At 31.5% G+C, this 27,348-nt stretch overlaps 1 protein-coding gene across 6 annotated transcripts in view; it reads right to left on the bottom strand.

Moving 5' to 3' along the window:
* The window catches only part of LOC139524256 (man(5)GlcNAc(2)-PP-dolichol translocation protein RFT1-like), a 53,691-nt gene that overhangs the window by 13,330 nt on the left and 13,013 nt on the right, over window positions 1-27,348 (bottom strand). For 3 of the 6 annotated variants that reach the window (XM_071318988.1, XM_071318981.1, XM_071318997.1), the window contains exons 4-16: window positions 26,595-26,680; window positions 23,031-23,147; window positions 21,689-21,878; window positions 21,339-21,440; window positions 20,580-20,714; window positions 19,424-19,502; window positions 18,265-18,315; window positions 17,781-17,911; window positions 16,663-16,807; window positions 15,400-15,505; window positions 14,765-14,893; window positions 10,751-10,871; window positions 4,755-9,732 (exon numbers count right to left, since the gene is read on the bottom strand). In XM_071318988.1, the coding sequence (XP_071175089.1) occupies window positions 9,487-9,732; window positions 10,751-10,871; window positions 14,765-14,893; window positions 15,400-15,505; window positions 16,663-16,807; window positions 17,781-17,911; window positions 18,265-18,315; window positions 19,424-19,502; window positions 20,580-20,714; window positions 21,339-21,440; window positions 21,689-21,878; window positions 23,031-23,147; window positions 26,595-26,680 (1,638 nt within the window). In that variant the 3' untranslated portion in view covers window positions 4,755-9,486. Of the gene's footprint in view, window positions 1-4,754; window positions 9,733-10,750; window positions 10,872-14,764; window positions 14,894-15,399; window positions 15,506-16,662; window positions 16,808-17,780; window positions 17,912-18,264; window positions 18,316-19,423; window positions 19,503-20,579; window positions 20,715-21,338; window positions 21,441-21,688; window positions 21,879-23,030; window positions 23,148-26,594; window positions 26,681-27,348 lie in introns of those variants that run through there. The other 3 variants (XM_071319010.1, XM_071318971.1, XR_011664763.1) reach the window with 2 other exon arrangements.

Below are 27,348 nucleotides of genomic sequence, written 5' to 3'. Positions count from 1 at the left end.
TTTTGAGTTATAAGCCAAAAACTGCATTTTACCCCTATGTTCTATTTTTAGCCATGGCGACCATCTTGGTTGGTTGGCCGGGTCACCGGACACAGTTTTTAAACTAAATACCCCAATGATGATTGTGGCCAAGTTTGGTTAAATTTGGCTCAGTAGTTTCAGAGGAGAAGATTTTTCTAAAAGATTTACGAAAAATGGTTAAAAATTGACTATAAAGGACAATAACTCCTAAAGTGGTTGTTTCACTGAGGGTATTTTGCTGTTTTCACAAAGTATGATGTATTCCTTTTTAAAACAAGATATTTGTATAAACATTGGCCAATATCGATATTGAACAAATCATGGATACTTCTTTAAAAAAAATTACAAGTGTAAAGGGTAGAGAAGTCAAATGTTTTCAAAGAAACTGTGATTGTATGTTATCTAACCGATCTTTGGGATCGATTTAGTATCAACGTCAAAATTCACACCTCCTCGGGGTAGTAGTTTGACAGTTTTAATACTACTGAAAGTGATGTTGACAGTTTTTAAGGTTTCATGGAGCGCTTAGGTGCCCCAGCAAGATGGCATTGTTTGTTACAAAACTGATATAATTTGGGGTGATTAAGTTCCTCACATTTAGTTGAACTGAACTATGCTTGCTTAGGATTTTCCATTTTGTAATTGCCGAGCAATTATATAGATTGGGTTTCTAAGTGAATTGTCAATGTCTAATTCATTTATGAAGCCGTTTATGTAATGTGATTTACACAAAATAAAGAAGTGGGTGTCACCTTTGTTTGCGGGGAAAACAACATTTTTGTCCTGGAAGTGAGACAGAAAAGGAATGATTTTTTATGTACATTGAAATAGATGTAGCATAGGAGTTTATATACCTCTTTAGCTTTTTTTTTATTATTTAATTATAATTTCGATCTACGAAACTCCACCATCATAACTCATTCGGAAAGAGTATCTGCGTTCTCTTTTTTTTGACAATTACCTGGCATAATAAGTAAATTGTCTTTATGATCGATTATGCTATCTGACCTGCTGTCGTCTAAACCATACTAAACTGAATCCATTAGTAGTATAAAAATTGTGTTTTCAATTTATGGATAAAGGCTAACAATATTTCAGTCTTTTTGATAGAGCATTTCGCATAGCAGTGTTGTTGCCAAGATTCAGATCATAAGCAAGAGTGTGACCAGCAAGATTTGATATGAGTGGAATCTAGTTCATGTGAAGCCGATGTACACATTCTGGGTATTGCATTACTATATATTTCTAACTCAATCATCGGTTAAAACTTTGCAATTTGCACTGCTAATATTCAAAATTGACTAAATGTCTTAAAGTTCTGCAAAAAATATGAACTACTTATCCCTTGACATTCATACCACATTTATACTACAAAAAAGTCTTCAACAGCAGCAAACAAGAAAAATATCAACACCGTTTTAAGGTTTCTTTCAATTACCACCTTATCAATGCTTATATTAGTGCTATTTGTGCTACTTTGATCATTCCGCCTGTTAAATCCTTGATGATTCATATGTCTTCTAAATGCGACATAATGGGTTGGACTTATTACAATTAGACAGGTTTTCAAAATGGGTCAGACAATACGTAATTGTGATTTGAGAATATGGCCTAGTATTGGATCTAACCTATACATGTACCCAACACTCTCCAGACAATAATTAAAATATAATATTTCAGGTAATAATGATCAAAGGATTTCTATAGAGCCCACACTTATTAATGATTGAAATGTATAATACAATCAGATAGTGTTGGCAGAATAAAAACATACGAGAAACCTGGTTCCTTATAGAAGAAGTGGGTATGTTGCAGAAAATAAAATTGATCTCAGTGATCTTTAATCTGATCATGAAAAAGGCTTTAAATTTAAAGTGATATCCTGACTCATAAGTCGATAACAAAGGGCAAAACAGACAAACAACAATATACAAAACACAATATAGAAAACTAAAGGCTGATCAAAAATAACACCGTGAACAAATAGGCATGGTAAGCAGATCCTGCGCCTTATGTTGCACCCATTGCGTTACACATTTAACATGTTTAAGTGCAAACTTAAGTGAAGTAAGTATAATTCGATGATGTCAAAAACTAGAAAACATAAACTTTCAGTCATGTCTTTAATCAAGGAATATATTGATAAAAGCAAATGTTGACAGTTTCTTGTTATTATCAACGACAATTATAATATAGAACTAGGAAATGTTAGACTATATGACTATAATTATATTAAATCCTAGAAGTATCTTCGTAATGAACACTAATTATCTTCCTGTCAGTGTTTGTCTCTATCTGAAATAAGATAGATACATAATTGAAAAACGCAGTAAGAACATCACTATAAGCTTAATGGATTAAGGAACACATAGGCCTTTATTATCTTAAGATTGACAATTCAAGAGTTTATCGCCATCCTAGTAGCTCAGGTCTTTGTTACTTGAACATACGGGTATTTTTATATGCAGTTGGTTCTATCTTGTGACGACAAAATATTTACTTGCTGGGGAATCAGGTCACAATAGCAAACTGGTAAACTAGATTATACTGTTGATAAGTGAAAAAAATTATAGGAAATCAAAGAACGGGGAGGGGTGTGTGTGTGTTAAAAGCAGCATAATTGAAGACAAACAAATGGAAGTTTTTAACGACATTGACTGGCTATACAGCATTTGCACGGTCGGCAATAATTGCAGCGACGTTCATTGTTGAAAGGTGCATCTGTTGCAGTTAAATTGGGACAATAAAAGTTTGTCTACTCACTGTTTCTGTTACCTTTTGTTTTCCTTCAGGTTATGACAACATAATTCAGGAAACTTTACTGCTCAAAATCAAGCTATTTACTTCGTCATTTAAAATAGATATAAGAAGATGTAATATGAGTGTCAAGGGAACAAATCGCCATCCAAGTCACAACATGTAAACATAAACCATTATAGGTGAAAGTAGGGTGTTCAACACGGTGACTTGCCTCACACCGAACATCATCAAACTGTCTTGTTGAACAAGTACAAAGTTTGGTCTTAAACACAATTCATTTTATAAAAAAGCGAGTATTGTCGTATTTAAACACTTTTAGTACAAGAAATTAATTTAATAAAACGGTTAACTGTTACTTGATAGAAGAAGAAACATGTTTATGATTAAATCGATTTTATTTGATGTATATGAATGAAGATGGAATCATCCCTTCGTAAATTTAACGGACGCCATAACGAGTTGTTTGCCTTGAGGAATATTCGTTTCCCAGATGACGGAACTACTGTTCCCTTTTCACAAATGTGACTACCGAATTACACTTATTACCTGGTGTGTACCAACATAGGCAACACAACAGGTACCACGTGTGGAGTAGGATCTACTTATTCTTCTGGAGCACCTAAGATCACTTGAAGTTTGGTTGGTGTTAGTTATAATTTAGTCTTTAGTTTTTTGTGCTGTTGTTTGTTTGTCTTTTTCTTTATAGCCATCGCATTGTCTGTTTATTTTTACCTCTCCATTATGATTATGTTGAAATTTCCGTTATTTATAGTTTCCAACTAAAGTAGAATATAATATAAGAAATACTTTGATGTGGAATGATCATGGTACTTATATAAAAATATGGACTTTTTAAAAATGTGTTATGAAATTAGAGAAATGAAGTTTTTTGTTCTATTATGCTTTATCAGTTCTTGAATTTGAAGTCAGGCTTGGAGTTTTGGTATTAAACATCAGGAAAATGTGTACTGTATATCAATCTTTTATGTTGGACCATTAGTCCCAGTATCAGTGTGTGTATCATCGGCCCAGTTGCAAGGTCTTCTATACTTGCATGAAAATACACACTGTTTTAGACATTTACTCTTTTGAAGTTTAAGAAATAGTTATAAATCCAGGTTAGTATTTCCCTCAGAAATAGCTGATTCCTTTTTGATTTTCTTTTCTGGTTTTATCAGGTCTTCAACATCAAGAGTTGGTCCTGAACATTCAAATATATTGGACTGGAACATCACTAACGATATTTGTTGCTGAAATGGAAATATGTTGCTGTTAAATTAGATTTAACAGCTCTCAAAATTTGTAATAGTTTCCCCAAACCATCACTAAAGAGACATTTTTTAGAAAACGCAGTGAAGTTATTATTTTTTGTTGTTTTTGTAGTTCGTTTATCAAAATTGAATTCATCTTTATTATAAAGGTAAATCAGCAGATTTGTTTTAGTCTAGTTAAATGAGGTATTGCTTCCAACCTCTTATCAAGGGACAAACTTAAAAATGTACCACCTTCACTGCCAGACAATAACATCTGTTATAAAGAGATTCATAAGGTGTTCAGTGATATAGTTATTTATATAAATGTTGTCAAAGATATCAGATTCCTGCACCTTGCAAAAGAAATGTAATTTTCTTGACAAGTGAAACATCATTTTGTGCCTTGAATATCTGAGCATATATTACATCGATAAATTTCTGGAAATGTTCATGAAAAGTATGTATAGAATGTTATGATCAATGCACTATATTTTGTGTATCTAATAGGTAGTGATCAGCCTTGGAAGATTTAGATATCAAGTCAGTCCCATAAGGTTTGATTGCATTTCATGCCAGCTTTACCTAAAAACTAGAAATATATAAGGGAGAGTAAGGCAACCTGGTATGTTTTAAAAGGGATGAGACTGGACTTATTATAACCAGAGACTTCTCGGGTTTGTTCAACACAATAAAACATATAAAGGAAGATACTAAAACAAGTATGGATAAAACATTTAATTTCATTCATTATACATTGATGGCAAAAATAAAGTATAATGCACCTACATAAGTACAAGTTAGTAATTTATTTATTACTTTCATGTGCTATATATTTGCAGTTCCACATACTAGTTGAAAATGGACCAAATCTCTTTCTTCAGAATTTTAAAGAAAAATTTCAGTGAAATCATCAAGCCATAAAAAGCACTGATCACACATTGCCCTTTAATCTAAAGAATGCTTTGATTAATTGACTGTTTTCCATTTAAGACTTTACCTTTTTCTCTTATCCTTATTTTTTTCAAGAAATTTGGATTTTTCATGTTTCCTCATTTCCAAAATGGCACTCAGATATCATACAAGTTATTCAATAGTGACAACTATTTCAAATAAGTCTAAAACAAAATAAGAAAAAAATGGTAGGCATGTGGATAGGATAACTCAAACAATATAAATTTCATCTATAAACAAACAAAATAATTCCCTTATATATACACATTCCAGTATGACATTATAAATAAAACACTCAATTCATAGCTTGGAAAGAAATATTTCATTTCATCTGGAATGATCAACAAGGTAAAAAAGAATCAACAAACACTAAGAGTTAAATACGATAATAGAGCACTCAAAATGATAGATAGCACTCGAAATCATTACAGTTAAAATATGAAAACTGGTCAAATAAACAAATATTCTCTTTTTTCAATCAATAAAAAAAAAATGTTTTACTTTGAAATGAATTAAGAAATTGACTCTCTGATTTTCATAGTCACAACTGAGTTGCTAGAAATCTTTTTAGACAAAGGTAAAATGATAAATACTCTTAGGATGAGGTCAAAGAAATCTACTTACTGTCGATTTTTGGCAGAGAAATCAAATGGGAAATTTGAAGAAAAAAAAAAAGAAAAAAAAAGAGAATGATACTGACCTGGATAAAAATCTATATTAATGGTTTGATTGATGACATCGGTCAAATAAATGACTCAACAATACAGCAATGGTGAACTACAACTAACTGATAAACACAAAGATATGTCTTGTTTGTCTAAACTAATCACAAACCTAAACATGGAAATGAAATGTTTCATACTTGTACATCTGTATACCAAATATCATTGACTTACTACTAAAGATTACCCTTAAACTGACTTCATTAACTTTAAACTTGATTCAGCCTGCTCAGTCAAGAAAAAACTTAAATTTTGCTTTTAGGACTCTGTTGCAGGTGAGACTAAATTTTCACACTAATATCGAAATACAAAATTGTAAAACAATCAAATGTATTCCCATTACAAATAGGACAATCCATAAACTTAATTAACATTATAATACAAAGGATAACAAATAACTAATAAACTGTTATCACAGAAATATGTCTCGCCTTTTTGTTATTTTGATTATGCAAATGTTGAAATCAAAATAGCAATACTTTAACATCTTACACAAGTTATGAAAATATTCAAAGTCAATGAACCATGTCTGAGTTACATGGCTAAACAATCTCTATGTAAATGAGATGTGCCAATGCTTATACAACTGCATACCAAATACCATCATGACTAATATCATAAGTTGTTCCCAAATCTTAATACAAACATTAACTAGTAAACTATAGAAAAGTTTCAAAGCCAATAAGAGGGGGTGGGGCTATATAATCTCCATGGAAATGATACTTGCAAATGCCAAAAAATATGCATACCAAATATCATTGACTAATATGCATACCAAATATCATTGACTTAACTTTAGCAGTTCATCTTAAACTGATCTAATCACAAACTAACACATGTAAAATAAGATAACTTTCAAAGTCATTAGACTGTGACTGAGGGGTGAGGACAAATATTCTCCATGGAAATGAGATTTGCCAATGCTTATACAACTGAATACCAATTAACATTGGCCGACCACTAATGGTTCCCCTTGAATTGACCTAATCACAAACTAATACATGATAACTCAGAAATATTTTCAAGGTCAATAGACCATGACTAAGGGGGTGGAGCCAAATTATCTCCATGGAAATGAGATATGCCGATGCTTACACAACTTCATACCAAATATCATTGATTTACCACTTGGGGTTTCCCATAAACTGACCTAATCACAAACTAATACATGTAAAATAAGCAAAAGTTTCAAAGTCAATAGACCATGACTAAGGGTGCGTAGCTAAATTATTGCCATGGAAATGAGGTATGCAGATGCTTACACAACTGCATACCAAATATGATTGACCTATCACTTGTGGTTCCCCATAAACCGACCTAATCACAAACTAATACATGTAAACATGGTAAAATAAGCAAACGTTTCGAAGTCAATAGACCATGACTGAGGGGGCAGGGCCATATAATCTCCATGGAAAGGAGATGTGCCAATGCTTATACAACTGCATACCAAATATGATTGACCTACCACTTGTGGTTCAACATAAACTAGACCTAATTACAAACTAATACATTGTTGAAGCCGCCGTTGCCGCCGTCGCTGGAAACAGCATATCTATGTCTCGCTTTTTGACTCTGTCAAGGCGAGACAAAAATAGTGTATACAAGGAAACTATTTTGTTATAATTTGTCAAACGAGATAAGTTTTTAAATGGAAAATATTCAGAATCTCAGTTTGCTTAAAGTATATGCACTGATAACAATTAATATTTCTACATTGACTGTAAAATTGTAAATAATTGTAAAAAAAAACTTCTACAATAAAATACCAATTCATTGAAAATCATTATATTTTGTAGAAAATATTAATGAACTTTTGGGATCCTAAATTAGTGACTGAAATTATAATGACTTAAATATTAATACTATTTTGTACAGGTTTTCAATTCATAAATATTTTACATATAGGATCAAAGAATACAAATCAATAACAAATTTATTGTTTTCAAAAGCAATTAGCAATACTGTTATGTGACTGTAAAATGCACAGTTAGATTTTAGAAATTAAAAGTAATCTACGTAAGTATTTGTAAACCTTTACATTTGTACCACAATTGATACAATAGTGCAGTCATGGTTCATTGAATTGGAGCATTAAAGTATTTATATGATACTTTATCTTTTTCATCAAGGAAATACATCAAATATGGAAGTTGAAATAAAATCGATGTTATCATGTATGTCCTTCCCCCCAAAAAAATATCAGTATTTACTCATATTTACATCAACATACAATTTTAAGGGCCTCTGTAGCCAAGTGGTCAAGGTAATTCAACTACAGTATCACTAGCCTGTCAATACTGAGATTTAAATTGAAACCCTGCATGTTGCAGACGCTTTATACTCTGATCTTAACTGACAAGGAAAGACACTTCCTAACGAAGAGCAGTGGGTCCCTCCTGGCACTCCAGCTTCCTCTACCAATAAAATTTGACCACTACAAATCTACAATATGGGCAAGAGTGTTGAAAATCACGTTTATACCAACAAGCAATTACAATAATTGAGCAGCATGATCTATAAGAATTAGAATTTAATTTTTGGATCAGAAAGTGCAGATACAATATACCTTAACTTTTGATTATGAAAACATCCATGTGAACAATAATTATGTATTGGCTATTTGATAACATTTGACACACACATTTTTTGTAGTAGACACAAAAAGAACAGCAAAGCAGAGGTCAATTCCAGAACTAGATATGTGTATATTAACATGAATGACATTTTTTTTTATTAAAGTATGGTATTTTCTAACAATATAAAAGTCCTTGTTGTAAAAAATATCACTACCTGTACCTTTTCTGTGAAAACTGAAACCTATTTGTAATTGTAATTGCTTTAGAAACATACATTGAAATCAATTGTCCTTCAAAAAGTAATTTGGTTTCAAAACTATGATTAAATCCTGTGTATTTTTATATTTAACACATTTAATTACATGTACTGCAAATGTACAAGAATTTCATAGTTGAATTTAAAAGGTCTGAATGGTACTATACACTTAATGTTATTTAACATTCCAGAGCCAATTAAATTTCCTACAAACTAAGATTTCCTATAAAAGGAAGAGATTCATATCAAACAAAACATTTGTTTATGATGTCTGAATGGATTGTAAACTTATATCTGTATCATGATGATGCCTAAACTGATTGTAAACTAACATCGGTTTCACAATGAGGAACAGTCATGCAATTGAAATGTAAACTTCAATTTGCCAAACTGACTGTTTGATTTATTTCACTGAATTAAAATAAAAAAGAGCACCCACTTTCAAAAACTTAAACATTCTAAGAAATCTTTAGAAATCTTAGAATCTAAGGAAGAATTAAAAAAAGAAACTTCTCAAACTCATTTTTAAAAATAAAATGATATATGCACCAAAAATATCACATGTCTAACATGTCTAACTAACGTATCCTCTTCCTTTACAAAAATATCTTTTTTGTAAGTCTGATTTATCACGTTTATGCAATTTTGTCTAATAAACATCAACATTAACAACTATGATGAAAAATTGAAAATCACACAAATTACATTTTGTTTATTACCTCAACTTATCTTTACAAAACTTAAACACCCTAAGTGCAAGATATAAAATAGTATATGAAGAATAATTCTTTTTGCAAGCAACATAAAAATCTTCAAAAATGTATACCAAACAATATAGACATCACTTAAAATGTTAATACTATTTTCTATTTAAATGTAAACAACATTCAATAAATTAGAAAAAGTTAATACATTATAACTACATAAAACTACATACAACGTTATTATTCATGTTTTTTATCTTCTTCTGACTTCTTTCCATTTTCTTCCCTCTTTTTAGCTTCTTCTGCCTTCTTTCTTTCTTCTGCTTCCCTCTTTTCTGCTTTTGTCTTTCTATAATGCTTTATAACAAAGTCTGAGACATCAGTCTCTGTAAAGTAGATAACTCCTATAACTCCTAGTAGACTTAGACCTCCTATTCCTACATGTACTAATCTGAATATAAGTCCTTGATCACAGCAGAAAAAACTCTGAAACAAAGCATGTTTCATTAAACATTTTCATAATTGAAAAATAAAGGAAGAATGTGTCTTTGGGCCACATGGTACTTGTAAATGTGCATGATTCAATGTACTAATTATTGACATTTCTACTTCCACAAACAGATGCAGGTTTCAAGTAGTTCAGACCTTTTTGTGATAATAAGCATTGTGTATAAGTTTTATAACATTTAGTTGAAAAGAGAGGGATTGGGAAATATTGGCATTTTCTTCTTCAAATCAAACAATTTTCATTAGCTTGTTGAATATGTTTAAAGGTGCAATCCAATATTTCCCAAGGAAGCAACTCTTTGTTTACATTAATAGCTTTTCTAATACATTCTCCCCTCCCCCTTTTCCAAATGACAAGATTGAATAATGATTGCCTATCGACAAAATATGTAGAAAATAAGTTCTGTAACACTTTCTAACTTCAACATTTGAAAAAAGTGTATCTTCAACATCTCAATGTTAAGTGTTTAGGTTGGAAATACAAACCCGACTTGAGAACTTTCAGAAATAAATTCGATTCGGTTTCTATACAAATAATTATCATTTCATCTTTTTTCACTGTTGTCTCCGTGAATAGAAACTCATCTTAATTATTGAAGTTTGTTTATTTTCATGAATACATTTTTTAAAGATTAAGGAAGAATTGCATTTTGACGATATCAGATTTGATAGTTTAGCCAGTCTGCAAACAGGCCTGTAGAAAATGTTTACTTTGTTGAACATTTAACATGTTAAAATCCGTGAAACTAAGTACCCCACAAATAATAATAAATCTGCATGTCATTAGTAAATCATCTAGATTTAACTTTAAAAGATTTGATAAGACTTTAAATAATTAAATGCACATTAATATATAGTAGCATCCTTATAAGTCAATTTTTAAGAAATTTAAAAAAATTCATTCTAGTCATGCTGCTTTCAAATAGGATCTTTCAGATTTCTGTTTGAAGGATTTTTTTTCAATAAATATGCTAAATTAGAGAGAAGATATCCTTACCTCAGACAGTTTCATTATTAAAGATGAAATGATGAGAGATATACAGAATGGTATAGAAGGTATCAGTGATTTCAATGGCCTATATTCTGTCCCATGATAAAACTCTCGGATAAACAGTATACTGGAAAAAAGAAATTGTTATTAAATCATAATGTTTCTAATTAATTTAGGGCTTTTCTAGAATTAATTGTATGGGGGGAAGGAAGGCACGAGAGATTGCTTGAACATTTAAATGAAATATCCAATTTAAAATGTATGCATGGTGGGGTCCAATAACTAGAGGCTCTTAAGAGCCTGTGTTGCTCACCTTGGTCTATGTGCATATTAAACAAAAGACACAGATCATGCAGATGGATAAATGACAAAATTGTGTTTTGGTGATGGTAATGTGTTTGTAGATCTTACTTAACTGAACATTCTTGCTACTTACAATTATCTCTATCTTTAATGAACTTGGCCCATTAGTTTCAGAGGAAAATATTTTGTTAAAATTTACAAAAATTTACAAAATTTATGAAAATTGGTAAAAATTGACTATAAAGGGCAATAACTCCTTAAGGTGTCAACTGACCATTTTGGTCATGTTGATTTATTTGTAGATCTTACTTTGCTGAACATTATTGCTGTTAACAGTTTATCTCTATCTATAATAATATTCAAGATAATAACAAAAAAATAGCAACCGGTTGTCCAATTCGTCTGAAAATTTTAGGGCAGATAAATCTTCACTTGATTATCAATTTAATCTAGTCAGATTTGCTCTAAATGCTTTGGTTTCAGAGTTATAAGCCAAAATCGACATTTTACCCCTATATTGATTGACAACATATTTGTTACGTTCGGGGGACGTGTTTTTCAACAGACTGTCGGCATTCCAATGGGAACAAACTGTGCCCCTCTACTTGCCGACTTGTTTCTTTATTATTATGAGGCTGACTTCATGCAGGAACTTCTTAGGAAGAAAGATAAGAAGTTAGCAATATCCTTTAACTCTACTTTCTGCTATATAGATGATGTTCTTTCACTAAATAATTCAAAATTTGGTGGCTATGTGGAACGCATCTATCCCATTGAACTAGAGATAAAGGATACAACAGATACAGTTAAGTCGGCTTCATATCTTGACTTACATCTAGAAATTGACAATGAGGGTCGGTTGAAAACAAAACTTTACGACAAAAGAGATGATTTCAGCTTTCCAATTGTGAACTTTCCATTTCTAAGTAGCAACATTCCAGCAGAACCTGCATACAGGGTATATATCTCCCAATTGATACGATATTCCCGTGCATGCATTTCCTATCATGATTTTCTTGATAGAGGGTTGCTGCTCACAAGGAAGCTATTAAACCAAGAGTTCCAAATGTTGAAGTTGAAATCATCCCTTTCGTAAATTTTACGGACGCCATCACGAGTTGGTTGACCGTTATGGAATAACCTTTTCACAAATGATATCGGATATGTTCCTTTCGTCGTAACTACAATCCCCTTTCCTTTCATGAATGTGACCTACCGAATTAGACTATTTACTGGATTTGTAATCACATAAGCAACATGACGGGTGCTACCAGTGTTCTCCCCAGAAATTTTGGATAGCATCACATTTTGCGTAAAAAAAAATAACTGTATTTTTTTTTTAATGTCATTTGTCGCGTCGCATTTAAATGCTCTATTTCCTTTTTATGTTTTAGTTTATATTGTTCAATTCATAACTGAGAATACAATTATATTATAACCACAAAAACAGTTGTGTTCAGTTTATGTTTTCTTTATTCATTTATAGTTACAGAATTATTGTTTTCCTCTTGTGCCAAATAAAAATAAATATGTGGTTTCAGTTACCCAAAAATAGGTCAAATGAATGAATGGTTCATTATAGTGCAACCTGTATATATACAAAACTAAATATCTAGTACACAAAATTAACTATTTTCATATTATATTAAGTAAAGATAAAGCAGCAAAAGTAGCAAAAAAAAATCAATTTAAAAACTTTTTTTTATCATGTTTATTAAATTCATTGTTTCATGGCACTCAATGAATTAGTCCCAGTTGTTTCTTATCTTTACATCAAAATGATATGCATTTAAAACAAAGTTATCTAACAAATAGTCTGTTAATGCGTAGTTTTCTCTATTGATATATTTTTTCTGTCTACTGTCCATCTGTTGTCATTATCGTGAAAATGCGGATTTTTGTCATATCTGGTCCGGTTCCGATCCGTAGTTAACACTAAAATGTGCAATGGCGGCCGTAGAAAAAATTAGGAAAATGAGTCCGAGAATAAACGTTGTTTGACAAGAGATTGAGAATGAATAAGACGCTTTTAATGCATTAAATGGATTAAACATAAACTTAAGCCACTTATGATCACTTTTTAAAGAAGTATTAAACTTATTTTAGCTCAAAACCAAAATTCTCGCTCTCGTATTACCGGAAGAGAAAGAAAATAGTTGCACAAATAAACGACCTTTTTAAAAAAAAATCGTTTCAATCTTTGAAATTTCGTAATACAAAACGTAGATTTCAAATTGTTTTGTGATTGCATTTTTCCGTGTCGAAATTGGTGATTGCAGACACGTGGTATTAGTCATGTCACAAGTGTCAGCTTGGGATATTGGCATCCAAACAGTTATCACCCTGAGGGCAATTAATACCTGGCTATTTAATCTCTTAATTGCCTTTAGTGTCCGACTTAAAGGGATTACAATTAAAGGTGATATAATTTTTATGATCATAATCTATAATAGATGAAAGTTCAAAATTGAGGACAAGTAAAATAGCATTTTCAAAATAATCATAGCGTCGCGGGAATTATTATAGCATCACAGTGAAAAATTATAGCGTCGAGGTACCGCGACTCTAAAACGGCCTGGGGATAACACTGGTGCTACATGTGGAGCAGGATCTGCTTACCCTTACGGAGCACCTGAGATCACCCCTAGTTTTTGGTGGGGTTCGTGTTGTTTATTCTTTAGTTTTCTATGTTGTGTCATGTTTACTATTGTTTTTCTGTTCGTCTTTTTCATTTTTAGCCATGGCGTTGTCAGTTTGTTTTAGATTTATGAGTCTGACTGTCCCTTCCGTATCTTTCGTCCCTCTTCTATTTTTAGCCATGGCGGCCATCTTGGTTGGTTGGACAGGTGAGCTAAAAAGTGCCTTCCTTCTCCCCCACACATTCATTTTTGTAACAGCCCTTGTGGGTAAATGATATCTTTTAACAAGCAAATAACACATATATTCTAAAGCTGTGAACAAAAACATAGTATGAGGTAATAAATATTGAATGAGAGGCCATCAAAATTACATTCTGGAGGCTTGTAAATAAGATAGTATTTTGAAAATAACATACAAGAAATTTTCATTGTCCATGAAATCGTACTTTTATGGATACAAAGAATTCTATTAAATACATACAATTAAACAGTCTATTAGAACAATGCAGTCATGAGAATTTCAAGAAATGGAGAAAGAATGACTTTCTTACCAATTAAAACATTATGTTTTAAAATATCTAAATGACAAAGGGAGACAACTCTACCTCAGAAATTATTTTCTTGAACCAGTAAGTAAAGGGGAGATAACACCATTGTGATCACCTATTAGTCTTTGATTAATTGTCATTTTAAAAAATATGTTCAAAATGTAACTTTGTTTCCATTAAAGAAATACTTGGTATGAGTGAATTGTCCAGTGCTACAGTGAGAATTTCACAACACCTGTCATGGCATTTAAGAAAAATAACTAACAAGTGAAGTAAATCAAGTAACATTTCATACCTTTTTTTCTTGTTTACAATTATTAATCTTTTTGATGCAAAGTCAAATTGAAATCAGTAAAAAAAAGTGTTTACTACAAAACTCAACAATCTAATATTCATTGTATAATTCAAAATCAATATAATACTTAGATTGCCACAAACAGCCAAAACCCCAATTCTTTCACAGACTAATTGACTATCAAGAAAACAGAATAGAGGTTTAAGACTGATTGAATTTTTGTTCTTTTCTTTACCTGTAGAATATCCTAGTCATCATGGAGACTATATTGGCTATGATAAATCCTGCTCCTCCAAAGTATTGTGGTATAAGTAGAGTAGACACTAGGGACACTACAGAAAATAACAGCATCTTCTTATTGTAGCTGAAAAAAACCAATTGTAATACTTTTTTATTTCTGACACAATTACATGAGTAAAAGTCAAATTCTAAAATGTCAGATTGACATTGACTTGAATTTCAAGGTTTAAGGATAGGGATCTCAAATCAAAAGACCCTAAGTCACCTATAAGTATGGTGAAGAAGTTATCCTACCAAACAGCTTATTTTGAATATTTAACAGGAGAAAAGTATAAAAATCATTCAAAATAGTCAAACTGATATGTACTGATAGTAATGTAGCTTTATATAAAAATGTTATTGATCTTAAACAAAAGTGAGGTTAAAAATAGCAGAGGATCATTAAAACTTGAAAGTCTAAATAAACGGACAAAGCAATGACCATGGCTTAAAAAAAAAGCACATTTTCAACAAGCCTAAGGGTTTTTTTCCCCTAAATTTCCTATGGAAAAAAGAGGTATGTGGAAAATGCACCAGTGCGGCCTTGACAAGGTCAAACTAAGGTACACTTAATTTGGATGAAATAGTTACCTGTCTGTTTCTGCTACATTCATTAATGCAAAGTGGAAGCATTCCATTATTCCATTAATAGCTAAAATTAACACATAGACACAGAACCACTTCAATATATATGGCCCTAAAATGAAAAAAAAATAAATGTATACATAGACATGAAAACATTTTCAATATACAATGATATATATATATGGCCCTAAAAGGAAAAACAAAATTAACACAAACCCACAAAACTACATCAATATTTATGGCCATAAATTGGGAGAAAAACTCTAACTTGTAACTCAGACATGCACAGAAATTCTTGCATAAGGAATGAAAACACTCAAAACAACAAAATTATTTTTAACTTATAGAAAAATATCTGAATATAAAATTAAGATGTAGTATCATTGACAAATAGGCCTACTTTCCACTAGAATTCAAATCAAGTGGATAAAGGAATTATGTGTCACTGTACGCCAAGTACGGCCTTCAAAAGTAAGAAAACAACATACCACATAGTCAACTATAAACCTAGTTAATAGTGTAAATGATAGGTGTATATTTAGCAAAATACTCAAATTTGGACAAGATCTAAGCATGTGTGGCTTCCCTTAGTGTTTAAATTTAATCATGATATAATTAACTGTCCATTAGCCAAAGTAAGAGGCAAGACAAAAATCAACAATTAACACTGAAATTGATTAATTACATTTCTTGGAAAAAAAGGTGCAAGTTTCCTTGATTAATAAATAGGTTATAGTACGTAGGATCTAATTTGTGTACAGATGTCAAGTATGATGTTACTTAAACATGTCATAATCTTAATAATTGACCTATTACTGACCTAATATTAAAAGTGAAGTTTTATTAGTGGACAAATGTCATTTGTGATCCTAAACATCTTGTAATTGATCCTTTTTTTTTCTCTCGAGTCACTTCATGTCCATGGAGCAAGGTTTTTCGGGCGCACCTTTTGCTCAAAGGACACGAAGTGACTCCAGAGAAGAAATTAATCATTGATCATAGAAAGGTGGGAAACAAAAGATTTTACATACAAAATCTAAATACAGTAATTGGTCATTTGATAAAAAATAACAAAAATGGATATTTTACACAAATATTTTGGTAAAAATTAATTTCGAGCATCAGCCTTACGATAAAAAAGTATTTGAATAAAAATAGAGTCTGTACAAACATCAACAGACAAGTCATAAAATTTAATTTGAAACCAATACACCAGGTACGTAACAAAACTAGCGGGGAGAAGTGTAGAATTATCAAAATGATCATTACCTGAGCCTTCAGATATATGTTCTCCTCCATATAAATCTAGTAACAAGAAGGCATAGTTGTTCCCAAAAACTAATATAATACTACCGATCACTAACATCACTCTTAGCAGATGTTTCAGTACTTGATAGGCTAAAACAGCTTCATCCTGTAATACAGATATCATACATGTCATATAAATTACTGACAGGAATCAAAAGTAATTTTTGCGACCTCAATTTCATAGTATGAATTGTGACCAATCAAATTTTGGAGTGATGTAAAATGTTCTTACAATATTATAGCAATAAACTCATAAAACAAGTGAATGTGTGAGCTACTGTTTACTATGATACCCCCACTCAAATACTTGATGGTATGCAGGAAATTGTTGTGTTGAATCTGAAAATGCATCATACCGTGTAGCTGACTTATATAAACCCTTAACAAGATTGTGTGCCCCATCCGCACTATCATTTTCTATGTTCGGTGGACAGTGAAAATGGGATAAAATTTCTAATTTGGCATTAAAATTAGAAAGATTATATCATAGGGAACATGTGTACTAAGTTTCAAGTTGATTGGACTTCAACTTCATTAAAAACTACCTCGACCAAAAACTTTAACCTAAAGCGGGACGAACAGACAAACGGACTAACTGACAGACAAACGGATGCACAGACCAGAAAACATAATGGGGCATAAAAACAAATTTTAGAAATCCTTGTAATGTAGTTCCTGAGAAAAATGTGACGAGAAATATTCATGGGACAGACAGACTAATGGAAGGATGGACTGATGGATGGAGGAATGGACAGACAGAGGTAAAACAGTATACCCTAACTTTTTTAAAGCAGGGGGGGGGGGGGGGGGGGGTGGTATTATAAGAAGATATCATATTTATTAATATTTTGTTATTTTATTAGCATTTAGATCAAAACTTTTAAAAGAGCAATTGAATAAATCATACAATAACTCTAGCATGACTTTATAAAATGATTGGTGTTTGCTTACAATATAACATTTGAAACAACACAATTTAAGTTTCTAACCCATAATCAACACTTTTTGAAACAACAAAAATATGGTTAATTCACTTAAAATCAATGCGATTAGGATCAATAAATAAAGGTGATGCTTACTTTTGGTTGCTCTACAAATTTCTTTCCTCTAAGAAGTAACTGGGAAAAAAATACACGCCCACTTTCTTCCACTGGTTGAAATACAAATCTTGGAATCATGGACCCTAAATTGTTAACAATGCCATACACACCTGTAATGTAAAATAAAATGTTATGTTAGTGTCATAAAAACTTGCAAGATAAAAATATCTTCTAATTGTTAAAATCTTAACAGTGCCATAAACACTTAAAATATATAGAGAATGTGTCCATGGGGCACACATGGACACAGATGATGCCCCTGGCTTGCATATAACGCTATAAAGGGGCATAACTCAATTTATATGTAATTGTTTACAAATGCTACATATCTGTTTTTCTTCATGGTCAGATGCAGTTCAACAATATAAAAATAATGTTTCCATGACATCTAAAAGGAATGTCTCATATATAGCTTTATTAACAAATCTGTAAAAAATAATGTTTTTATAAATAAAATAAATACCTTGGTCTGCTAAACTTAGAACTCCAAATATAGTCATAACATACTTTTCTCCTACAAAATAAATTCATTTGCAAATTAACATCAATAACAACCATGACAGCTATAAAATGGTGGTTGCAGTTGGTTATACCGTATTTAGTTTGAATTGTTTAACATTTTTTATGTTGGGTCTTTCTGAATTTAAACCAGACTTTATGGCACGGGTTTGCTCATTGTTGAAGGTTGTACAGAAATTTATATTTGTCATTGAAATTCAAATCGTTGTTATTAAGAAAGAAAAAAACAACGTGAAAAGTAGAAAAAAAATCTTTTTTTCTTTAGGTTTTTCCTGTTCACATGTTTTCTTCACGTTTTTGTAGACTTGACCTTTAAAGTACATTTGAGCTATATTGACACATACAGCTTTAAATAGTAAACGGTCTATTTTAAGCTATCAATCTTTGCTTAAAGATCAACCAAATCATTCTACATATGAACAACAAGTTTTAGCAAATGATTTTGAAGTTTCTGCACCTAGATATATTCTTTGATCATGTTGATAGATATTTCTTTGATCATGTTGATAGATATTTCCATCTTGATGCAAGCTCAAATATAACAATGTATAAAAATGACAAACAAATATTAGCTTTATAAACCTTATTCATCATGATGCAATGACATTGTGTCCTTGTCAATATATTCCAAAAAGAGTACTTAAACAAGAGGCACTAAAGAGCTTGTGAGGCTCAGGTAAATGTATGTGCACAGGGGCGGATGCAGGAATTTTCGAAAGGGGGGGTGCTAACCCAGGGCACCCAGGGCAAAGGGGGGGTGCGCACCCCCGGAACCCCCCCCCCCCTGGATCCGCCACTGGTGCATTTTCAACATTCAAAACTAGAAAATAGTTCAAGACCAAGATCTCTTTTCACTCAAGTGCACGAAGGGCTTGAGTTATCTATTTAAAAAATTATTTCTTCATATATGTCAAAAAAATATCTTGCAAACAGTGATAACATCTTCTAAATACTAAAAAGATAAAATCTTTTGAAAATTGTCATAAACAAATGCTTCATTGACCCAAATTGTTTTCAAATTAAAAACATCAGTTGAGATTTAACATATCCTCAAATAATTGTACTAGTATGAATGAAATATAGCAATACAGTCATAACCTTACCTTCTGTGAGAAATATCTTCAGCAAAGACTGTCTAAACACTGACTGTGTCAGCATGGCCATTCTTTCATTTAAAAAGGGCTAAAGAAGAAAACAAAAATATGTATAAACAGTTTTCTATTATTTACATTTTTGTAGATAGTAGACACAGAAAATAAATTATAAATATCCATTTTCAAGGAAAAATCTTTCAAAAACAACTGTGTCTCAAAATTTATTCCTATAAAAAGTTATAACCCCAATTTTTACATCAGGGCTTGAATACGTATACTTGTAAATCAATTCTTGTTGAATTCCTTAACACAAATACACATAAATTGGGCCTTTTGTTTTCTTTACTGAACATGTGTATGATGTGCAAGCATAAAATATAAGCATTGACAAACATTAGATTTGGATGATTTGAAAATGTGGGTTATATGTCAATGGAATTAAGTTTCCATTTACAGCTTCTTTTTTTTTTTAAATCTGTGCCAAAATAATCAACATAATGAATATTGAAATTTAGAAAAAATTCCACCAGCGTTTATAAAATTCCACCAGCGTTTATAAAGAAAGTATAAGAAACTGCACTGTGCAAAGCTACCTTTTGGGATTAATTCAGTCTTGTAATTGGAGAAGCAACACACAAACATGTCTCCTCAGTTAGATTTTTAGGCTTCTAAAATCAAAATGAATGTTGAATTTTGACAGCAATTTAAGAGAGATATAGTTGCAATTTGTTAGAATAAAATGGTGGCAAAAAGTGACTGTAAAAGAGGGACAACTAAACTTTACAGTTTTTACTGCTTCAGCAACAATGAAAATTTTGAGACTTTTTATTAAAAAGAAATATTAAGTTGAAAGTTTGATATTTGAAAGTTCATAATATTGCCACAATAATCAACATCAAGAATCAATATATATATCTTCGTTTCTGTATAAAAAGTCAAATTGGTGTATAAAGGTCACTATTTGAACCTTAAAATAAAAACCAATTCAACTGTGCAAGGGCTTTATGGTCAGTAAAGATTGTTAAAAGTTCCCATAATAATTTTGCATTAGATTCAATATGCAAAGATATTTCTATGTTGGGACTAGAAAGTGCTGTGCCAAGACATGTTTTCCCTGAATAGAGACAGCCTTTAAAGCAGGTTTAAGTGTAAATTGTTAACATACCTTAGTCTCAGACCACTTTGGAAAAAAGTCTCTGGTAGATTGAAAGGCAAAGTTTTTATCAACTTCATCTCCAGTATTTACGTAAATCCAAAAGAATGTATAATAGGTAATAACGTATAAAATCTCTCCTATAATCTGAAATATAAATATTATACATTTAAAAACACAGCAATGCACCAAATATCAGCTATAGAACATCAACCAATACTGGTAGTTTCCAGGATTTTTTTCTTCAGTCCAAGGGAGATTATTTAATTTAAAGTCAGTCAACCAAATAAAAAAGCCACCTTAATCTGTACATCACAGATGTATCCTTATGTACCTTAATTTTTCTCAAGAACTGCAGGTTTTTCCAATTTTTTAAAAATCTGTGAAAGAAAAAATTTCAAGAAACTTTTTATGTGCATTAATTCCATAACTCCGACAATTAAATAAACAAACTGTAATACAATATTTTACACCAAATATACCACAAATCACCTCAAGATCTGCAGATATAAAAAATAAAACCATTATTGTTCAAGGTGTGTAATTCTGCCTACAAAAGTCAGTCAGTTGAAATTGACACTCAAACTCCTACTAATGTATTGAAAAATCAGCTCCAAATCTGCATGAAATTTCATAACTAAACTATTTTTAATAAAAATATGTTTGATCATACGGGTCTATCTATCGTATTTTATCACAATAACATGATTGTCATCAATAATATTTCTCACACAGGTGGTAAACAAATATGACTTGTACACTATAACTTGCCTGTCCTACTGCAAAACATGTTATTCCCCATTCTGGTCTGGACCATAAAAGAATCACTGCTATCAAAACTTTAAAGGATTCACCAACTGCTACTGCACCTACCTATAAAACATGTATGTATTGTGGTATAATACGAAGACAGCTGCATAGAATTGAAAGTGTACTGTAAAGATACAAAGCATAATTTCTTTTAAACCACTTTTTCAAGGAAATCAATCTTTGAGAGTTTTAATAGCCATCAAACATTTTATGAAGCATAAAAAATTAGTTTATGGGATATTTTTTGGCCTCAGAAGTAGACTGCAATTTTGAATACATTTTTGTACAACAAAACATATACTATAACTCACCCGTAAACCTGTAAAGAAATTTGACACTGCTACAGTGAAATGTGGTCTTGCTAAAGTTGCTATAACAGCAGCCATTGCATAAGAAATAACACCAACATAGTAATTTGGAATGATTTCTGGATCTGGACATTTCCACACATACAACCATACCCCTATACATATACAACTTAACAGCCAAGTGAGAGGAACACTGAAATGTAGCATTTAGATTTAAACCATTTTTATATTTAGATTATAATTACTTACTAAAACTTTGACATACAAATAATTCCACACTTTCAATACTTTATACATATTTTATAATTACAAATTATATACTTTTCACAAAATGACAAATTCATTGAAACAATTTTCAGTACTTGCAATTTTAGCAATTACTTTTTGACGTGAACTTATGTGATAGGTCAATAATCAGTGAAGTACACAATACCATGGAATACAAGTTTTACAAATGAACACATAAATATGAAACAAGTGATGATACCCCCGCCACAAGTGGATAATGTCAATAGTGTAAAAATATGTAAGTGTTCGGTAAACAAGAAGTTGTCAAGTGATGAATCTGAAAACGCATCACACAGTAAAGCGGACTTATATAAACCCTGAAATCAAATTTCAGAAATCCTGGCATTGTAGTTCCTGAGAAAAATGCGATGAAAATTTTCATGGGATGGACGGACAGACGGACCGACAGACAGAGGTAAAACAGTATACCCCCCTTTTTCAAAGCGGGAGTATAATTATTTAATGTCTGAGGTTAAGGGATAGTTGAGGGCTGAAAAACATGATTAAACCAGCCACATTCTTTATGAGCCTGTCCCAAGTCAGGAGCCAGTTGTTCCGTGGTTATTGTTGGTTCTTGTCTGTCATATTTGTTTTATGTAAATTGTTTTGTTCTTAATTAGACGATTAGCTGTTAGCTTTCTCGTTGGAATTGTTTTCATGTAAAGACCTATTATAGACAATTATACCATATAGGTTTTAGTCAGTGTTGAAGGCTGTACAGTGCACGTCTAAATTATTGCTTACCACTTTATTTGAACTTCGGTGGATAGGTGTCTCAATAGAAATCATACCCATCTCCTCATTTTTATATTTATGATTTTTTAACATCAACAGGGGGATAAGCTATTCTTGTTAAATATTATAATTACCATGAACCTTGCATTTTTAACTGCTTAAACATGTTTTTTTATGAAACATTTAGGTAGATTTTTCCTGCTTAATAGTGTATTTATCATAAACCTTTAAATTTGATTCAAGACTGTTAAAACACCTTCTTTTTATGAAGAAATTGAAAAAATTTATATCCTTAGAATAAATAATGAATTCCCAGACTTACGTCAGCCACATTAAGTTGATGACCTGCCTCCACGTCTTTCCCTCTATTTTACTGAGACTAGCATTATCAAATGCTTCTGTACCCAAAAACAATACTGTAGTATATAACAGGTACAATCTACAAAGGAATAAAATATAATTAGAATGTATAAATATCAATAAGATTTAAATAAAATGTATAAAGATTTTAATAAAATGTATAAAGATTTAAATAAAATGTATAAAGATTTAAATAAAATGTATAAAGATTTTAATAAAATGTATAAAGATTTAAATAAAATGTATAAATATCTATTGCTATAGGTTTCACCAATAAAAGGTACACAATATAAAAAAAATCCTGAAACACCTCTGTATTACTATCCTGTACTATCATGACTATAGCATATTTATAGTATAATAAAATTATATGACTAGAATTTAGTATGACATCAAGCAATGGTTACATATATATAAATTGTATGACTAGAATTTAGTATGACATCAAGCAATGGTTACTTATATATATAACTCACTGCATGTTAACTTGTTGAAAGGCCAAAAAAATACATATGTCTGTTTAAGGTTACATCATCAAAGTTAATAGGGTAGATAGGTCGGTATTTCCATTTTATTATATTTTATTTAGCCATGGTCCGAGTTCTCCATGGGCCAAGTTTACCCGTATTTTTAATGATTGGATGGGCCAAGTTTACCCGTATTTTTAATGATTCGATTATTTCCCTTGGTTATTGGTTTCATTAAACGAGTTGCGAGTTTCCTTAAAACAGCCGTCATATTCACAATTCTGAACATTGGGATGTATCAGGCAATTGATTAAATGTATTGGCAATCCTTACTTTGCTTTTGACACAGGTTCTATTAAAATTTCACTTTACGACAGATATAAAATGGCTAAGGGTCGGCACTCAAATTAGAGTCTATTGGGTAACAGTAAACAGACATTTATTTTTTTCCGCCTAACATGAATATAATCATTTGTTGTGACAGGTGTGCAAAATTTAGATATAACAAATAAAATTAACATCAGTAATTGTATTAATGTAATTTAGTTCAGACAAAAGTTTAACTTAAACAGAGTAAATTCACATGATTAATATAAAAAAACTGTACTTCAACTCTTACAGAATTTTCACTCAAACCAAGATTTAACCCCAGTATAGGTGTTTGTTCTATTATTGCTCATCTCTTTATATATTTGTTGCAGATTTGTTAAATCCAGATTACATTGGAAAATAGGAAAATATTCATGTATACTATAAACTTAAATTAATTATGATCATGATTTCAAAACTAACAAAAAATATGTTTGAAATATGAGAATGATCGATGCAGTTGTCTTTCTTTGGTCAAATTTAGCTGGATATCCTGGATATCTTATAAAGTCTTTCCCTCAAAATAGTTGCTTGAACACTAGATCAATTCTTTTTTTAGGGTAGAACTCTTGGAAAACCCCACATAGATGTCGACATGAAAGTGTAGGTGGGAGATTTATTTTGTATAAAGGAGGCTGGATATAAAGTAAAGCAAACTAGATATCATTGAGATGGGAGCCATCTCTGTGGGCCCCGCTGTCAATAACGTGGGGTAAATAAGTTGTATGGATAATCTGATATGAAGCATTATTTGAAGTTATTACATAGTCTCATGTGTGATTTTGATCTAAGATTTTAAGTTAAAACTGATAAATATTCTCATCTTACTTTCATAGTATAATAGTGATATGACTGCATGATGTGAACTCATTGATTACTACTCTAAGGTGACTTCTGGATATATGGATTGATGTTTGAACAATATGTTTAAAGGTGCTGCCCAATTGATATTTGTCACATATTTTTAGAATTATGCCTTCAATATATTATGACCCACCAAGTATAAAGTATGAAATATTAATGGTTCTCGAGAGGTAGAGCGGACACAATTTGTTAAGAACAACGAACAGATGGACAGACCGACAGACTGATCTTAGACCTAGGATGCATACATTATGACACATTCTCTTGTGTTGGTTAATATATATGTTAAGTTGAAAATGTTTGTCAGATATAAAGTATGAAATAATAACAGCTGTCCTCTCAAAATATAATGTGGATCAAATTTGTTAGCGATGGACAGACCAACAGACAGACAGACCTTTGACCTAGGAAGTGGTACATATATCATGACACACCCTCTGGTGTTGGTTAAAATAGATGTCAAGTATAATATTTGAAATCATAACGGTTTTCAAGATATAGAGCGGACACAATCTTCACCACAGGACACAGGGTTGTCAACTGAAACCAAAGTTTTTTTGACGTTGACCTTTGACCTAGGAAGTTGTACATATATCATGACACGCCCTCTGGTGGTGGTTAAAATGTATGACAAGTATATACTTTGAAATCATAACGATTATCTAGATATGGAGCGGACACGATCTTCACCACAGGACACAGGATTGTCAACTCGAAACCAAAGTTTTTGACCTTGACCTTTGACCTAGGAAGTTGTACATACATCATGACACACCCTCTGGTGGTTGTTAAAATGGATGTCAAGTATAAACTTTGAAATCATAATGGTTATCTAGATATGGAGCGGACACGATCTTCACCACAGGACACGGGGTTGTCAACTGAAACCAAAGTTTTTGACCTTGACCTTTGATCTAGGAAGTTGTACATACAACATGACACACCCTCTGGTGTTGGTTAATAATCATGTTAAGTATTAAGTATGAAATCATAACGGTTCTCTAGATATGGAGCGGACACGAAAGTGTTACGGACGGACGGACAGACGGACGGACGGACAGACGGACAGACTGATCACTATAGGGCGACCCGCCGTCGGCTGGGCCCTAATTATAGGGCAGTTTAAAATAATAAATGCCTAAAATGGGGGCAAAAATGATGCCCCTGCTTGCATGTAAAGTTATAAAGGGACATCATAACTCATGAATGATAAAAGTGGACATTTGGTGTCGAACACTATAAAACATTTTTCCTGGTATAGATTTTCCTTCATATTGACAAAAGTTTTGATAAATTCAAATCTTTTTAAACAGTCAATACAATATTGTTATCAAGAATTTCTATTGTCCTATTACTTCATTTTTAAGTTTGTCTCTTATGTTGTGTAAATGATGCTTTGTAATTAATCTGCCATTCAATGGACTCATTGATTGAATCATAATACATGTACTATATTTTATCGCTATTTTGTGCCTTTTTCCTTTGATCTTTTTTTGTGATAATTTTCATATCATGCTACCTGCTTGAGATGGAAAATTATCGCTAGAAACTAAGCATGCACGTGGCGTTGCTAACGAAATTGACATGAAATTGACAACGTCGTCATAGGTAAAATAGCGATAAAAAGATTATCATTGTTCATCTCAACTCGATTGCCTTTCTCGCTTTCGCCGTCCCGGCTCAAGCGAGAAAATCAATCTCGTTGAGATGATCACCGATAATCTATAAGTATATAATGAAAGTGTTTGTTGAGAAATAAAGATATATATATAAATTACACCTGTACTTTTGATAATGGAAGGCAAAAGATTACTATGTTTTCTTACCGTATATTGACAACACCAAGCATGTCTTTTGAAGCCAGTCTGATCACAATCATGTTCAAAACAAAGGAGATCATCTTCAAAAATAGCTGGAAAAAACATAAAAAGTAAATATATATAAGCATATTACATAATTTTTATTTTATTTTTGTTTATTCGTACTGAACTATTTGAGACTCATCAAAAGTGGGGATTGGTATAAGTTGTATTTATGTCTGTTTATTTTTGATAGACTATATGTTGACTTCTATCATATCTATAAGTCGCATGTTTATTTGTGTCATGGAGTAGTTGTCTGGCTAATGTTGACCTGATGCCTTCTTTTATTCATATAAATGATATAGTAGATGAAAACCATGGAGATTACTTATTGTCTGGTAACCTAGGGGAAGTAAAATGAAGTACATGTGCAGAAATATGCCACTCTATGAAAAAATTAAACCTTACAATAAATCTTGCTAATTTAGTGTTTCCATTTGGCAGTGCAGAATATGTTTTGTTTGTAGAAAGCAACAATATCTATGTGGAGTGAGAACTACCCATTGATTAATTAAACCCTGTTTTAATATGAAAAGTTTAGGCATTGAAATTGCAAAAAAAAACAACCAGCAATTAAGGAAGACAAAAGTTTTTTACTATTCTGAGATGATTACCTGTAAAACCATATTATATGTTGCTGCATGAGCAGACTTTATTCTGAGATGATTTACCTGTAAAACCATGTTATACATTGCTGCATGAGCAGACTTTATTCTGA

This window comes from Mytilus edulis, chromosome 1, assembly GCF_963676685.1.
Source record: "Mytilus edulis chromosome 1, xbMytEdul2.2, whole genome shotgun sequence".
In the NCBI taxonomy this organism is placed as follows: domain Eukaryota; kingdom Metazoa; phylum Mollusca; class Bivalvia; order Mytilida; family Mytilidae; genus Mytilus; species Mytilus edulis.
The sequence above is the reverse complement of the archived record's forward strand: the minus strand, read 5'-3'. Positions and strand labels throughout refer to the sequence as shown.